We start from the raw sequence: 16,765 nt of genomic DNA, 5'->3' as shown, positions 1-16,765 counted from the left end.
CTACTACGTTCTCTCTAGAATCCAAGTCCCCAAATAGGGAATATCCTAAAGACAAATCCGAATCTTCTCTTTGGAAGGCCAAACAAATAATAATAATAATAAAATAGTCCCAAAAACGAAAATCCCACCTATAACCTTGAATTATTTTTTGGAGAAGTGTAAGCTTCAAAAAATGAATGTGCATACTCGGCCACGTTCATTGCGTGTGAACATGGTGAGTCCCACCTTTGAGATCTTATCTCCGAATAAATAAACTTTTCTTCTAAATATATTGACATTTGACCTTGCCGTCACAAACAGAGATGAAAGCTTTGCAATTTTGCACGGAGACATAGTTATTTAAATAAAACCCAATTTTATTGGTAAGTGATTTGGATATTCCAAATTCCTTGGGATTATGCCATGCGTTATAAATAAGGAAAGCTACTCGCTTTGGCTCGGCTTCTAACCTCTCTCTTTCTTCAGCTTATAGCCAAGCTTTATTAGTCTTAAATTCTAAATGGTTCTTCAATCTTTCTATTTTGAACTTTTTAACTCCCAAAAAATAAATAAAATCTCTTTCTATTATGGGAAAAGGGATTTTTTTGTTTTTTTTTTTGTTTCCTGTGTTTCTTTTATTATCGACAACAATTATATCAATTTCATATGTATTCCTTTTATGTTATAAAAACTCTATTATACTCTTATTATTTTATTATTATTTTTAACTAAAATTTAATTTATTTCATTGTCAATTATTATTTTAATTATTAAATTCTTAGGAAATAATTTTTTTTTTCAATATGAAGTATGAACCCCCACTTTATTATAATATAATAATGAGTTCAATCTTCTCATTTCATTCAAACCTTATACAATCTTATTTAAACTTTTATTTTAATTAAAAATTTTAACTAAAAAGATATTTGAGACACACCATTTAAAAGATATTTTAATTTGATAAGTACCATATTTTAAAAAAATATAAATAGTATACCATCAATAAAGAGTTATGCCTTGTATATATACATAATAGATTTCAACTTATGACATCCACTCTAAGATAATTGTTATTTATAATTAGGTTAAGACATCAATCAATTTTTATGGTGTAGGTGAGGTTTGGATAAAATATTTTTTATTCAAGGACAAAACACCTTACTAGTTATTTTATTTTATTTGATAAACACACACACACACATATATAGGGAAAGGGGATGAGATAATAGAATACACTTACACACCTTACTAGTTAAGCTAACTAAACCTACTAATATGAATCTTATTTAAGAAGTAAAAATAAAATAAAACCTAATATATATGTAATCTATATTTAATACAATTGTAGGAATCGTAATAAATGATTTTTACCTCTTTTGACGATGGATATCTTGTGATGATTATAAAAGATAAAGATATAAAATGTCATTATCCTCCATAAAAGAAGTCCTTTTTTCCATTTCATTAATAATATGAGAAATGAAGTGGGGCTCATTTAAAAAAAAAATTACAATAAAGCAAAGATCATAGCAAGTTCTCTCAAATTTTCTTGCAGCTGGGCTCACCACAATAATTTTGTGTTTTTTTAATGGCTAATGTATTGAGATACTAAGTGAGGTTTTTTTTTCCCCCTTAAGAAGAACATAATAAGCAAATTGAGTGTTTTTGTGAATTTTTGTTGTATCCCTAACTTTTTAAAAAACATCATACTCTATAAACAAAATTTTCCTCCAAAAAGACCCATTATGTGTCGATTTATAAAATTAACTACTAGTATAAAATCACATAATTTATTAAATCATTTAAACAAATTCCATTAATATTGAGTAGGTCACATGGATAGTTTTTTCAAGTTGCCACTTAGTGGATTGGAAGAACTTTCTTCCAAATTGGTTCGGACAAAAACATTATCCTATATTCCTTGGTATTCCTTGGTATTGTAATTGTATTGTATTATATTTAGGATATTTCAAAATAGTGCTCATCATTTTGGCAAAGTCAATGGAATTCGTTTCTCAAAAAAAAAAAAAAAGTCAATGGAATTCAATTTTAATACATTCCCTAATTTTTTTATTGTTTTTCTATTTTGAGGATATTCCAAAAATATGTTCACTTTGAAAAGTTAATTGATACAATATATTATAATAACTTTTCTAACCTCCTTAGCTCTAATAGGGTAAGAGTAGCACTAGCCAAAGGCATTGAGAATCAACCAACACTATTGTATCTTGACGTTTCCAAATAATGATATGAACTTCAAAGTCTCAACTAAGTGAGTCTTTATCATTGGATTACTCACTTTAATTGTGATAGAGGCATGGTCACATTTGCTTGTGGTTTTTGTTCCCCCATAGCATTCATCTTTTTTTTTTTCTTGTTTATTTTTAGCTAAAGTATCTTTCAAAAATATAATAATAACATACTCCATTAACACAACTATACAATGAAACAAGCTTTGGTACCTAATTGATTTCACCTAGCACGCAATACTATAAACAATATAAGCAGCACTTATCTGTTGATTTGGTGATTCTCATTATTCTTATTTTTTATAATTCTTATTTTATATTGGTGGGCAGTTGAAGTTCATAGAGAAGTGATTATTGATTCAAACCATCAAAATCAAATATAAATCTTGCCAAGCTTAAAGGCTTAAAGCAGATTAGCTTTATTTTTTTTTTTCTAGAAAAAAAGCTATATTTATATTAAAATTTTAAAATTCAATTTTTTTTAGATACTATTTTCGCCAATTATTATCTGCTTCCAATAAACATAGCCAAAAATCTCGTAACTCATCTGTCACTTTTTAATGCTTGAAATGAAAAAGTCTAGGTTCAAACCTCAACGCCCTTATCCATTAAATTATCAAACACAAATAAATAAATTTTTAAGGAAGAAAAAAAGTTAATGCCAACTTAAATTTCAAATGAGAATGATTAATATAATCTAGAAGCTCTAGACTAAAACCACTAATAGTTGGTGTCGATTCTTATTCAGGTTGACACTTCTAAAAGAAGAGAATCCATGTAAAAACAATCACACATGAATTCCAAGCCATCAACCAAAATTTTTTTTTTTTTAAAAGGAAAGGATTTTTTGATTTTTTCTCACAAGTTGCCATTTAAAACGCAGCTCATTTGTGAACTTTACAGTAACCAATCCGGCTTCACAAAATCTCTCTCTCTCTCTCTCTCTCTCTCTCTCTCTCTCTCTCACAGCTCTTTGAAAGGATATGATTTTAAATACTGCCCACGTGGCCCGTCCAATACAGCGAAAAAGATAACCCAAAAAAAAAAAACGCAAAAAAAATATATAATAAATAAAAAGCTCTTTCTCTCTGTCTGTGAAGGGAATAAAACCCGAGATATACTCTTCAGAAACGAACGGATATTCCAATTATGCCCCTCGAATATTCTGTCCTTACCGTTATATCACCTTCGCTCGCTCGCTCTTCCTATCTTCTGCTCCTTCCTTTCAATTTTCCCTCATTTTCCTTCGCATTCTCTTTTCCTTTCTTTTTTGTTTCTCTCCAACCAAACACACACTCTATTTTTATAGAAATGAAATTCGGTAAGAGTTTGAGCAACCAGATCGAGGAGACGCTACCTGAATGGCGAGACAAGTTCTTGTCCTATAAGGAGCTCAAGAAGAAGCTGAAGCTTATTGAGCCCAAGAGTGGCGGCGAGAGGCCGAGCAAGCGCGCCAGGCTCGACTCCGGCGACGCTGCGGAAATCGGCGCCGGAGACGGCATGTCCAAGGAGGAGATCGATTTCGAAACCTTGCTCGAGGACGAGCTCGAGAAATTCAACTCCTTCTTCGTCGAGAAAGAGGAGGAATACATTATCAGATTGAAGGTATTCAAACTTTTGCCTCTCTGTTTTTTTCTTTTATTTATATGACGTGTTTGGTTTCCGAGAAAATAAGCGTGGTAGCGTTAACCAGGAAAGAGATTTTAGAAACTTTTTAGATTCTTTTCATTAATTTAAATTCTTCTTCATTAATTATTTCTATTATTATTATCTGAATTTGATTTTGGTAACAAACTAAAAATATTGGTGTTATCTGGAAATTAGTTTAAACTGTTAGGAATTCCAGGATAAACATGTAAGAAAACGACGTCGTTGTTTTTCCATAAACGTGCGCCTCTTAACTATCTTGCGCGGGGAATATTTCTTGTTGCTAACGTGCGCCTCCGCTAACTTTTGAGTGATGCCGCTACTGTGCGCAGTTATTACTGCTCACGTGGACGGTTTTCCTCGTTTACTGTTACGGGCCGTTATTATAACGGTTCCGTTTGTAACGGAATTTCATACTGTATTATTTTAGAAGTAGAACAGAACTAGAACTAGAACTAGAAAAATGTCTGAGACTCAGACCCCACTAATCCCAAATTTCCATCTTTTCCTTTCCTTTGATTTTATTTCATTGGTGTTCTATGGTTTTAGTATTAATATTTACGAAAGTTGTCTTCTGATTTGGAGTCAAGTAATTCCTTGTTTTTCTCTGTTAACATAAAATAATGTTATCCTTAGTTTGGTTTAGGAGCAAACTCATTAGTGTAGTTAAATATATTATAAGTCACGCTAAAGTTATATTATTTATTTATTTATTTTTAATTATCATTATGGGTCAAGCTTAAACAAGAAATAAGCACATTTTGTCATATAATTTAGCAAAAATCATGATTGTTGTTGATCTTAATCTATGGGTTGTGAGATCAAACAACACTATCTAAACTCACTTGTGTTCTAAGATTTGATCCCAATTTCGAAGAATATTGGAAACAAAAGTGTCACCTGGTTACTTGAAACTTGTTTGTTCTGAGCTTTGATTTTAGTTTTCAAGTCTATTGGAAACAAAAGTGTCATAGAGTTACTTTAAACTGTGCGTGTATTCTAAGATTTGATTAGGATTTCCAAGTCTAGAAGAAACTAAAGTGTCTTTAAACTCAGGTGTGTTCTAAGATTTGATTCCAATTTCAAGGTCTATTAAAAACAAAAGTGTCAGTGAATCGCTTTAAAAACTCATCTGAATTTCCAAGTCTACAAGAAACAAGTGTCACTAAGTTGCTTCAAACTCGTGTGTTCTAAGATTTGATTCCAATTTCATGTCTACTAGAAACAAAAGTGTCACTAAGTCGTTTTAAACACATCTGTGTTCTGAGATTTGATTCTTATTTTTTGAGTATATTAGAAACAAAAGTGGTTCAAGTGGGCAACTATTGCTATGCGAGAGCGTTCTCAGATTTGATTCCAAGTATCATCCAATCGAAATTCTTTCCTTATATTTTCATGGGTTCAACCGATCAAATAAAACTTCCTACCATCTTACTAACAAAATTAGACTATCCAATTTCGCAATATATACAATAAGCATGGTTCATCTTACGCATAGGTTGAGGGATCAAAGAAGGTATTGCCTTTGTCTGCTCACAGATTTTGGGCCCCACAACATTTGATATGGAGCAGACACATGAGATAATTATTGGTGGAATCTAGACAACACCAACTCTTCATGTACTAACAAAAAATTAGGAAAATGTTACCATTAGTAGTCCAAATGATTGACTACAGTCCAATGCAACTGAGTGGTTGAATAGTTTAAATTGACTGATTTAAACTCATGTATGTTCTATTTGATTGGATATCTCTTAAAAATAAAATCACTTTCAATACTACTATTTTTATGGGATCAAACATTACTACCGTTCAACTTGCTAACTAAGATTAGAAGTTGAGTAAGTGATAGTCAGCACAGTCCATCTTATACATGTGTTGTGTGGATGTGAAAATTAGTGAATTCAACATGTACTTTTCACCTATCCGCTCTTGTATGAACTTGGTATGGGAAATAATGAAAGAAAGATGAATGAGCATTAGTAGTTGGTGTTGGTGTTGACAATTGTGCTTGTGGTTGATTGCAGGAGTTACAAGATAGGGTGGCAAAAGCAAAGGATTTTAATGAAGAGATGATAAAAATTCGGAAGGAGATTGTGGACTTCCACGGAGAGATGGTTTTGTTGGAGAATTATAGCGCCCTTAACTATACAGGTAATTTTACTTTCCTTTACTTTGGTTAATTTTTTTTTTTTTGGCTAAAAAAACATATTAATGAAGGGACAGGATAAAACATATCTAGTGTAAAGGTTGTTCCTTTCCTTTCTATGGTTCACATGCTTACTTTTGATTCTACTTTCATGAATATTCTGTGAGACAATTTGTCACCTCAATTTTAGCTTTTCTTAGGAGGAAAGCCTTTTTAATGATTTACACTTGAGCATATACCTTAACATAAACGGTTTGCTACTTATGCTTGTTATCTCCTGACGAATAAAAATATGTACACTTGTTCTTTTGATATTTTAACCTCCTTTACAGTTACGCCATTAAGGAATAAAATTTTTATTAAATTCTTAGTTTTGGTAGTTTTGATATATTTAGTTTAATTTGATTAATCAACAAATTGGATTGGCATTCGATTCTATGTTCTATCTCTTATGTTTTATAATTGTTTATAATTCTTTAATCGTGTACTTAATGATTTTATATTATTTATGCAAAAAGTATCATCCAAATCAAGTAGAATAATAATTTCATGTTTCTTCACAAATAGGCAGACGTGTATGATAGTACTGTTACCATTAATTAATTGTTACATACATGAAAGATGGGTTTAAAAATGGAACGGTTAAGCACACCAGCATGCACAATGTCCTCAGAATAAAACAATTTTATACAATCGATAGGGGGTTAATCCCCTAAAGTAACTGGTTTCTTAGAATATAATAATCTCTTAAAGGCTAGATTGACTCAATGACACCTTAATTTGGTCCTAACAGGTTTGGTCAAAATACTCAAGAAGTATGACAAAAGAACTGGTGCCCTCATTCGCTTGCCCTTCATTCAAAAGGTCTTGCAACAGCCCTTCTTCACCACTGACATGCTCTACAAGCTTGTGAAGGAGTGTGAGGCAATGCTGGACGGACTTTTCCCCAAGTGTGAACCACCAGCTTCAACAGTGGTAGCTGATGGGGATGATGATCCTTCAACTTCTGACGCTACCAATAACAATGGTCTGCTCAGAGTGCCCAAGGAACTTGCAGAGATTGAGTATATGGAGAGCTTATATATGAAGAGCACTATATCAGCACTACGGGTTTTGAAGGAAATTCGGAGCGGAAGCTCAACTGTTGGCCCTTTGTCATTGCCACCACTGCAAATTAGTGCAATTGAGGAAACATGGAATAAAGTTCCAGTCCTGGAACAAGTTGCCAAGTAGTTGTATTTTGAGGAAGGAATTGGGATGAGTGCCTCCCATTGGTTCTTATATTGTCCTCTTTTTTTTAATGCATCTATTGTGATGCCTTAGATACTAACACAGATGTAAAATGCTAAACTCGACCTGAAATGAATTCAATCGAATCATAAGTTCTGTATAATACTCGCCTTTTATAGAAGAAAGTAGTGTCTTCAATTTGGGAACGAGAATATTGGTTTACATTTTATTTTAACATTAAGCAACATCTTTAGCTGTTTATGAAGTAGGCATGTTGCCTGGGTCTTGTAGTTTTTAATGACCAGTGTTGAAGAAAATCTGGGTTCGAATTTTCTTCACTTGAATGTTGTAAGCCAAAATTAGAAAATGACAAGTTCAAGGATCAGATCCTAAGAGATGTCCTATTCTGGCATGTTCGAGGATCAAATCCTAAGAGAAGCTCTCTTCTTCCATTTCTTCGCAGTGGCTGGAAGTTTGTTCTTACCGTAGTAGACATATGTAGCATACTCTAAATTCTGACATTCATTCACAAGGTTCTAAAGTTCTTGGGTTCACATTCATGGCCAGAACTGCAAAATAAAGTGTTTCCTTACAAAAGAGAACCGCTACCTAAAATGAGTGGTTGGATATTAGTTAAAGCTTAATGACCAGATACAGAGTAGGCCGAGCCTATAATACGATTGTAGCACCTCCAATTGTCTGCCGTGTCTAAAACTTTAAAATCATTAGTTCTTTAGAGTTTAGACAAAGCAACCCTCATTCGCAATTAACCCACCAAGTACCAACCACCAGTGGGTGTGGTTCAACTGGTAGGTGATTGCTGTGGCTTCACCACATCCCAGGTTTGAGTTCTCACGAGGACTGTAATTGCAATTTCTAGAAGTCCCAGAAACCAATAGAGCCTGGGATGTGTGTGAGTTCGGGGTCTCCAAGCTCCAATTCGAGCTGGTAGTACCCATGGGTTTACCTAAATGTACCATGGGGCGTGGGACAATGACCGCTACACGCAAGTCCCCTTTTTTTATTTCTCAAAAAAAAAAAAAAACCCACCAAGTACCAACCCCCCTCCCCACAAAAAAGAAAAAAGAAATAAAAAAGAAACCCCCTGCCTCTATATTCTTGAAATGTTCAAAAATTATAGCTTAACTAATATTTTTTGATATTACCAACGGATATATGTAAAATGCAAATCCTGCTATTTGTAACTATTGAATTGATTCCAAAAATAAAAAGTTACTTTACACAAAAAATTAAATAAAAAAATGTTTCCAAAAGTTTGGCAAAAAATAGAACCAACTAATGAAAAGAATCATATTTCCTCCTTAATTAAAGTCAATTTTAGTTCTAAAAAGTCTTTTTTTTTCAATAATTTAATTATTACAGGTTATAATAAGTTAATACAAATCCTCTATACCATTTTTTATATTCCACTTTATGTTTCACTAATCACAACTTGTCATTTATTTGTTTAACTTTCATTATAAAATAGCTCAAATTTAAAATAGAAAAAAAATAAATACATGATAAGTTGTGATTGATAAAACATAAAGTGAAACACAAAATGTGGTATAGAAGATTTGTATTCATAATAAGTAAGAAGAGGAATTCATACATTGATTAAGGCTCATGAGTCTTAACCAAACATTCATGGTACACAGTTGCCTTAATATGTAAGAATGTTCCTATAGGTGCGTAGCTAAATAGAAATGTACAGTTTGAATTTATTGAGTGATTTAGGTTCATAGATAAACTAGAAATAATGTTGAACAAACTTTGGATACAAACTTTGTTAGACTACAACTTCACCTAATATCTTTTTATCGGATTAGAATTTTGACAAATTTACTTTTGGATTACATTTTCTTCTTACTTGCAACAATTTCAGAATATTAAAAATTCATAACTTTGTCATCAATTAATTGTTTAAATTACAAATTTCTATAGTATAAAATTATGCAAAAAAAATAAGTTTATGAATTATATAATAAATAATATCCAATTAACATAAAATTTGATATATGTTAAAAGTATAAAGAACATACAATTCAACGATTATATTTTTAAAATATATTGCAAATTTGCAATGTTGATTTTTATTTATGAAGTTATAAACTTAGATTATAGCTAAGTTTGTAACCGAACGTCATTATAGACTTAGACTCTAAAGAGGTATTTGACAAGCTAGTTTAAACACATTTTCACACATTTTAAACAATATTGCATACATTTTCACTCACACGTATATCAAAAACACTCAAACAACATAACTTAAACTACTCTTCCAAACATTCTTCTAAGTCTCTTACTAGTTGCTCAAGCAAATGAAGGCTACAAAACTAATTTTCTTCGAGCCGATGAAATAGATTTACAAAAATAATTTCCATACTGACTTTTCCCTATTTGAAAATTCTTCGGTTAAAGATTTTTGTTGTCGTCAAATTATATCTTGTGGACCTTTTTTTTTTTTTTTTTTTTTTTTTTTTTTTTTTTGAGGGGGACATCTAGTGGACCTAAACCTGAAAAGATGTTGTCGTAAGTTGATAAGCATATTCAAAGAGCATATTCCATAAATAGCAATTTTTAATTGATTGACGATTACACGCTGTACCTTATAATATGCCAATTGTAACTAGGCAGTTTTGTTTGACTATATTGCTTCGACTTGAGGCCAGCTATTATTTTTCTGCAACAAATCGGACCCCCCACTGGCCCACACACACCGACACACGTAGACGTACTACTTATTTTTATTTTGTTTTATTTTTTAATCTTTAAGAAACTCTCATTGGGAACTTGAACAAAAAGAGGAAGTGAGGAACTATTTCCTTCGGTGACCACATGGACGAGATTGAGCATTTCCACGTGGGAATTCAAAATCTACGTGGGTTTGGATACTAAAAACTTATTACTGAAAATAATAAAAAAATAATTTTTAAAATATTTGTTTACCTTTGAAAATACTATTTAGTACTATTTGTTTATGAACAGTGCAAGCGGCGCTGGTAAAAAAAAAAAAAAGTAAAAAGGCCAGAAGTTGAAACACAAACAGCTATCCAAACGCATACTAAGTGTTTGTTTGTGATCTGTTTATTTTATTAAAATTAAATTTTTTTTGTTGAAAATACTGTAGATTAAAGTAAAAGTTAGCTAAAATAGTATAGTGAGAATATGAGACCCATGAATAGTACCAAAAAATACAATGAGGCCCTTAAATAGTAGTAAAAATAAGCTGAATAGTAAAATAAGTTAGTTTTTTAATTTGAGCCAAACACACACTAAATGAAAAATGCATTTCTAAGAATGCATTGTAATTGTTGCAGCAAATTATTGAGGTTTTGCTTACCTCTAGTACTTTTTAATTGGAACTTTTGTTTTAAATACACAATAACAAGTGGTAACAAGTTTTAATTTTCACATTTTATTTAGTTAGTGGGTGATGTGATAATTTCTCATTAAAATAAACGGAGATTCTAGTTAAAAAAGTACTTGAGAAAAGTCAAACCCAATTAGGAGATACTATACTTTATCATTTTAAACTGTGTATGGTTTGCACCCTAAACCCATGTTACACTTTTTGCATCTTGTTGTCACTTGGATGGCATCACGAGAAAATATATAATTGTTCATCTTCTCAATTCCTTAAAAATTAAGGAGAAATTATATTTTACTAGCCTAAATTATACTATTAATTATACTTTACAACCTAAATTTTGGTTTTTTGTCCAAGATAATAGCAAAATTGATAACAATGTGCAAAGTGTAACACGGATTATAGTTTAGAGTGCTAAATGTGCATTCTGAAAGTTTATGATATAAAGTATAATTTGAGATATAGTTTAAAATCTTAAAGTGTAATTACTCCAATAAATTATACTTGTTACAGTAAGATGTAAAAATAAAACTCTACTGTAGCAAGTTATATAATTTAATAGGTATTTTTTTCCTTCTCTCTCATTGTGTTGTTGGTGTATTTTTTTTTTTTTTAAAGAAAATTTATAGAAAGTTATTGGTGCGGGTGTTATACATTATTTTAATGGGATGAATTGTATAATAAAGACTAGAATGTATGGTGTATCATTAAAAAGAATGTAAAATAGATAAAATGGTGTTTTGGGAGACAAAAAAGCATATTTTTCACATTCCTGGATGGGAACACTTTACAAAGAGAAGCCCAATTAGCTGTAGTTAGTGCTAAACTTTTAATACATTTGAGTTCTTAAGAACATGAGTAACATGATTAGCCTGTCAAAAATAAAATGATTCAAGAGTAGCTATGCTTTATAGAACTGAATATTTTTTTTGAGAAATACACACACACATATATATGAGAAGGGGATGAGATAAGAGAATACACTCACACGCCAACACCAAAACTACATGCGGCAGTTAGTGTCGTGGAGCAAGTGATAAACCTTTTTTTGTCCAAGATAACAGCAAAATGGAACTGAATGTTGGACGGTTAAAAAGCAATATATTTATAAAATGAGCGTAAAATAAGGATGTTATGATAACTAATTGGAAATATAATGAAAGATATGATTTGAAATGAGATAACTCACTTAAAGATAGGATGAACCCTATTGATGAAAAGATAAAAGAATAGCACTTGGAATTATTTGGTCATATTCATGGACAAGCGTTTAATGTAGCGGTGAGAAGAGGTTTGACTCAAGTTGAGGAAATGAAAAAAGCAGAAGGAAGTTCAAAAATAACATTAATAAGAGTGGCAAAAAGATAGGATATATCAAATAAAAAAGTAACTAATAGTATTGACTCTAAATAAAATAAAATGAAAAAGCGAATATATATAGCTTACCCTAATTAATCTATTAAGGATTTATAGTCAACTCTAACAATTTGGGAATAAAACTTGGTTGTTATCGTAGGAGTGATATAGACATATAGTATTGATTACATTGAGTGCGTAACCTTCAAAATAATGTTTTTGAACCTCATTTCGTTTGCCTTTACTTCATAACTGCAACTAGGACTTTCTAACTTCAACCCAAATAGGTGGTCTAATGTCATCTAATAAATTCAGTCCAAATGAGAGAGATCTCTTCCTTGTAGTCCATACAAACTACCACTAAACAACATGACTATCTCGAACAGCCACATCAACATTTACCCTGATATAAAGAGGAGATGCTAAGCTTCTAAACTTTTGGGATCTAGATTAACAACCTCCCATGCTTTTCTATGGCCTTCATAGTTCATAAACTTTGTTCATTTCTATGGAGACTTTGTTTAGGTTTACTTGATATGGTGCTTTCAAATAGTCTGTTTCTCAGCATCCACAGCCCATCTCAAAGAACTCCAGTGAACAGAACAATAATTGCATTATTTTCAAATGGAATATTGAGGGCCGTAAAAGCATTTAGAATATTACTAATCTATTCACTTAGGGGGCGTTTGGTTCGTGGAAGACTAAATTACTTTCAGTTGTTAGATTCATGTCCTTGGAATCACATTCTAGCAATATAAGATTACAACGTTTGGTTCATTAATCACAATCACATTCCTATCGGGTTTCAAAACTGCAACATTTTTATACTTGTTTGGTTCATAACATTCTTATGAATAGTTCAAATTATATATATTGATTGAAAATCTTCCAAAAACCTCAAAAATTACAATAACCTAAGAAATGAACAAAAATAATCCTAAAACCTATCAAATGAAAAAAAAAAAAAAAAAAAACCCGTAAATTACCAAAAGGGTTGAAAATACCTTGAACTCTCCAAAATATCTTCAAAATATCCAAAATGAGCAAAATATTTAAAATGGCCAAAATACACTTAGAACTTCCAAAGTACCATTGAAATATCCAAAATACGAAACCTCCAAAATGACAAAAATAACTTACAAAATGACCAAAAGACCTTAAAAACACTATATATATATATATAAAGAATACCCAAAAAACACCTAAAATGATCAAAGTACACACTATACTTACAAAATGATCCAAATATCCAAGAAACTTCTAAATTAACCAAAATATATTTGAAATCTCTAAAATGACTAAAATATCTCGAATCCCTCTAAAATGACTAACAATTCCTTGAAAACTAAAAAACGACCAAAATACTACCAAAACATCTAAAATGACGAAAATACCCCTATAATCACCAAAATGCCATGAAATCTTCAAAATGACTAAACCTAAGAAGCCTCTAAAATGACCGCAATACCCTTGATATTTCTAAAATGATCAAAATACCCTTGAAATCTCCAAATGACCAAAATACCCTCGTCAAAATGCAAAAAATAACTAAAACACCTCCAAAACCACCATATTATTCAAAATACCCTAAAAACCTTCAAAATACTCTTAGAAGTTAAAAGCTCCGAGTCTACCCTTGGTAAGAAAGCATATTTTTATTAATGGAATGATTTTGCTTTGTAATCCTCTAGCAGTAAGTAGTTTAGGAAGGATTTGTGAGGATAGTAATTGTATCTGTTTTGTTCTTGGTTGCCTCGGTAGGATAGTAAAATCCTTCTAGTTAAAGAGGGAAAAAAATGAAATTGGGCTTAGCTAATGTTGGGCCTGAAGCAATTCTTAGCCTATGCTACGCCTGACAAGTGACAACTATTCTGAATAACTTAGTATTACGGTATGCGGCATGTGCGCTGGAATGGGGGCCCAACAATTGCAAATATGATATAAGCATTGCTCGAAAAGGTTCCATAATGTTGTTCGAGCCCAACAACCTCTAACTAAGCCATACCTGTAAGGTTCGTGGGTTTGACATTTTAGGCTTGTGATGGGCCAGCCCTGCCCGGCCTTGAAGTATTTGTTAAAACTTAACCCACAATTAACTTATTTGGCTTGTTTTTCTTAAGCTAAAATGCAAAATTGAATCTTTAACTTTTTTTAAATTTTATTTTAGTCCTCTAATTTTGATTTCGTTCATTTCAATCTTTTAAGTTTCAGATTTATTCAATTAAGGTCTTCCCGTTAACTTTTGTTAAAATTTTTTGATATAAAAAAATTTGGAAAATATTTTTCAATCATTAATTGAATTTTTTTAATCTAAAAAATTTGAAATTTTTTTATAAAATTGAAAAATTAACCATAACATATAACAAAATTTGATGGAAAATCCTTAATTGAATAAACTTGAAAGTTAGAGGACTGAAATGAGCAAAAGCAAAGTTAAAAGACTGAAATAAAATCTAAAGAAGCTTAGAGAGTCAGTTTTGCATTTTACCCTTTTTCTTATTATTATATTTTGATAAAAATATACTAAAGCATATTTATACTTTTAAAAAAATTTAATTGTATACAAGTGAAAAAAAGAAAAGAAAAAAGAAGCTAAAAGCTAAATGAAATAATAATTGGATAAAAACGGACAATAAAAAATTAAAAGGTCTGGTTTAATACCACTACTATCAGGGAAATTATAAAAAGTTGTTTAAAAAGTTTTTTTTTTCTTTTCACATAAAAAGTTTTTTAAAATGGTTCATAAACCAACACCGGATTTGTTAACTTTTTACAAGATTAAAAGTAGTAAGCTCAAGCCACATATCATTAGGAAAAATTGGTGGAATTCCATTATTTTCCATATGAAGGTTCTTGAAACGCCTTTGCATGCACTGATATTTTTTTTAAGGATTTTGCTAATGTGTGCCCTTAGAGCACACAATAATAAATTATTTTTGAAAATATTTTCTCAGAAATTGAAAAAATATTGATAGTTTTTTCAATTCTTGAGAAAATATTTCCAAAAATGAATGGTTTAATGTGTACTCTAAGAGCACACGTTAACCAGACCATTTTTTCAATTCAAGGCATGTGAAAGTTGCTGAAAGTGTGGAAAATAAATATGAAATTATATCCAAAGCACCAAAAGGAAATTGAAATACATGAAGCTGGAGGAATAAAGAAAATGGTCTCTGACTGTACCAAAACTATGAAGACAGTATCCCAACTTTGTTAGGGGTAATGGATGCTTGCCACTTGCCACTATACATATGTATTTATATTTATTTTACAAAAAACATCTCCATTACTATTAGAAAAGCTAAAGGGATATGGATAAGATACCACAAATAAACCACATTTTTTAGTATAAAATTGCTTGTCACGTAACATTTTCCACTTTTCTTTTTGTCCCATCAATGCAATTTCATGCATCAAGCGCCGTTTTTTTTTTTTATTCTGTTCACAATTTCACATAGTGGTTGGTACTGTTCGAGCCCATTTATTGGAATACATTATACATGCATGTATAAAGTGCAAACACTGCATGATACAAGAAAACTCATGTAAAATGTGAAAATTATTGTGAAAGTGTGTAGATTATGCGTACTATGTGTACATTAGAGAGTGTATGAAACAATAATTTTATTTATTTTAAACTATGAAATGAATTAATTTGAAATAAAGAGCATCCTTCCACACTAAGTTGAGGGTCGATCATAGAATGGTATATAAAACGTCACCTTAAACTAAAATAAAATGTTAAAGAATAAATGTCACTTGCTAGTCTTGTAGATATGTAATTGCCTGTGATTGATATTAGAGATCCTATTAATTTTCTTACATAAATTTACAAATTAATGTGTTGCTAATCGCATAAAAGTAATTCAGATATTTATTTATTATATATGTTGTTAAAATCCACTAATCACATTAATTTGTAAACTCTATGGGACAAAATTTTATAGTATAACTTTAGCATTTTTTAATTCTTTATACGAATAAATGTCTAGGTGGGTACTTGACCATAATTTAAATGAAATATAGATTGAATGTCCAATTAACTAGTCACATTGTGTTGTTCATCAAGCTCAAATAATTCTATCAATCGCAACATAGTAATTGCTTTTAAGTGATCAAGTAATTCCATGCAAACGCAGTTTATAAAAGCTGATGTGAACACGATGAAAACAATCAAAGGAGCAAATTAAGGCATATAATTCTCTATATGCATGAATAATGCAACGCCTACGTGGCTAGCTACTTTACCATATTTTAAATAAAATGTAGATTAAAAATGTCGAATTACTCACACTGTGAGAGATGTTCATCAAATTATGTACTCCAAGAGTTCTCTTAAAGGCTAAGCATAATGATTGCATGTAAGTGATTAAGAAAATCCGTGCAAAAGTGCAGCAAACGCAGTATGTAAAATTGCTAATGTGAACACAATGTCAATGAAAACATTTAAAAGGAGAAAACGCGGGTTTCTTAGACACAGAGAAGAGAACGCGTCAAGGAATAAAGCAAAAGAATCAAGGATAGCAAAAGCTCTGCTCTGTTACCTCTTCTTCATTACAATATGATCTTCAAATTTATCTCTGGGTCCCCAAAAGAACACAAACTAGCTAGATAGAGTATGAAATGGAGACCACCAGCTTCTTCTATTGGTCCCACGCGTTTCCACTAGCAAAAGTTTAATGTAAGCTCAAACTTTTATGAAATGGACAGGCAACCAACAAAGTAGCTTTACCAAGCCATGTATCTAACCATCTATATATAGTCTTAAATTTGAAGTAGTGGTTC

The 16,765-nt window shown here is 31.1% G+C and overlaps 1 protein-coding gene across 1 annotated transcript; it reads left to right on the top strand.

The window, feature by feature from the left end:
* The first annotated feature begins 3,367 nt into the window (after nt 1–3,367).
* Nucleotides 3,368–7,439, top strand: LOC142622150 (SPX domain-containing protein 1-like). The gene is made up of 3 exons (XM_075795583.1): nt 3,368–3,833; nt 5,903–6,029; nt 6,818–7,439. The coding sequence occupies exons 1-3, from the start codon at nt 3,378–3,380 to the stop codon at nt 7,255–7,257; spliced, it is 1,023 nt and encodes a 340-aa protein (XP_075651698.1). The 5' UTR covers nt 3,368–3,377; the 3' UTR covers nt 7,258–7,439.
* The last annotated feature ends 9,326 nt before the right edge of the window (nt 7,440–16,765 follow it).

This window comes from Castanea sativa, chromosome 1 (genome assembly GCF_040712315.1).
Source record: "Castanea sativa cultivar Marrone di Chiusa Pesio chromosome 1, ASM4071231v1".
NCBI classification, from domain to species: Eukaryota; Viridiplantae; Streptophyta; class Magnoliopsida; order Fagales; family Fagaceae; genus Castanea; species Castanea sativa.
Note: the sequence above shows the minus strand (reverse complement) of the source record. Positions and strands in the feature narration are given on the sequence as shown.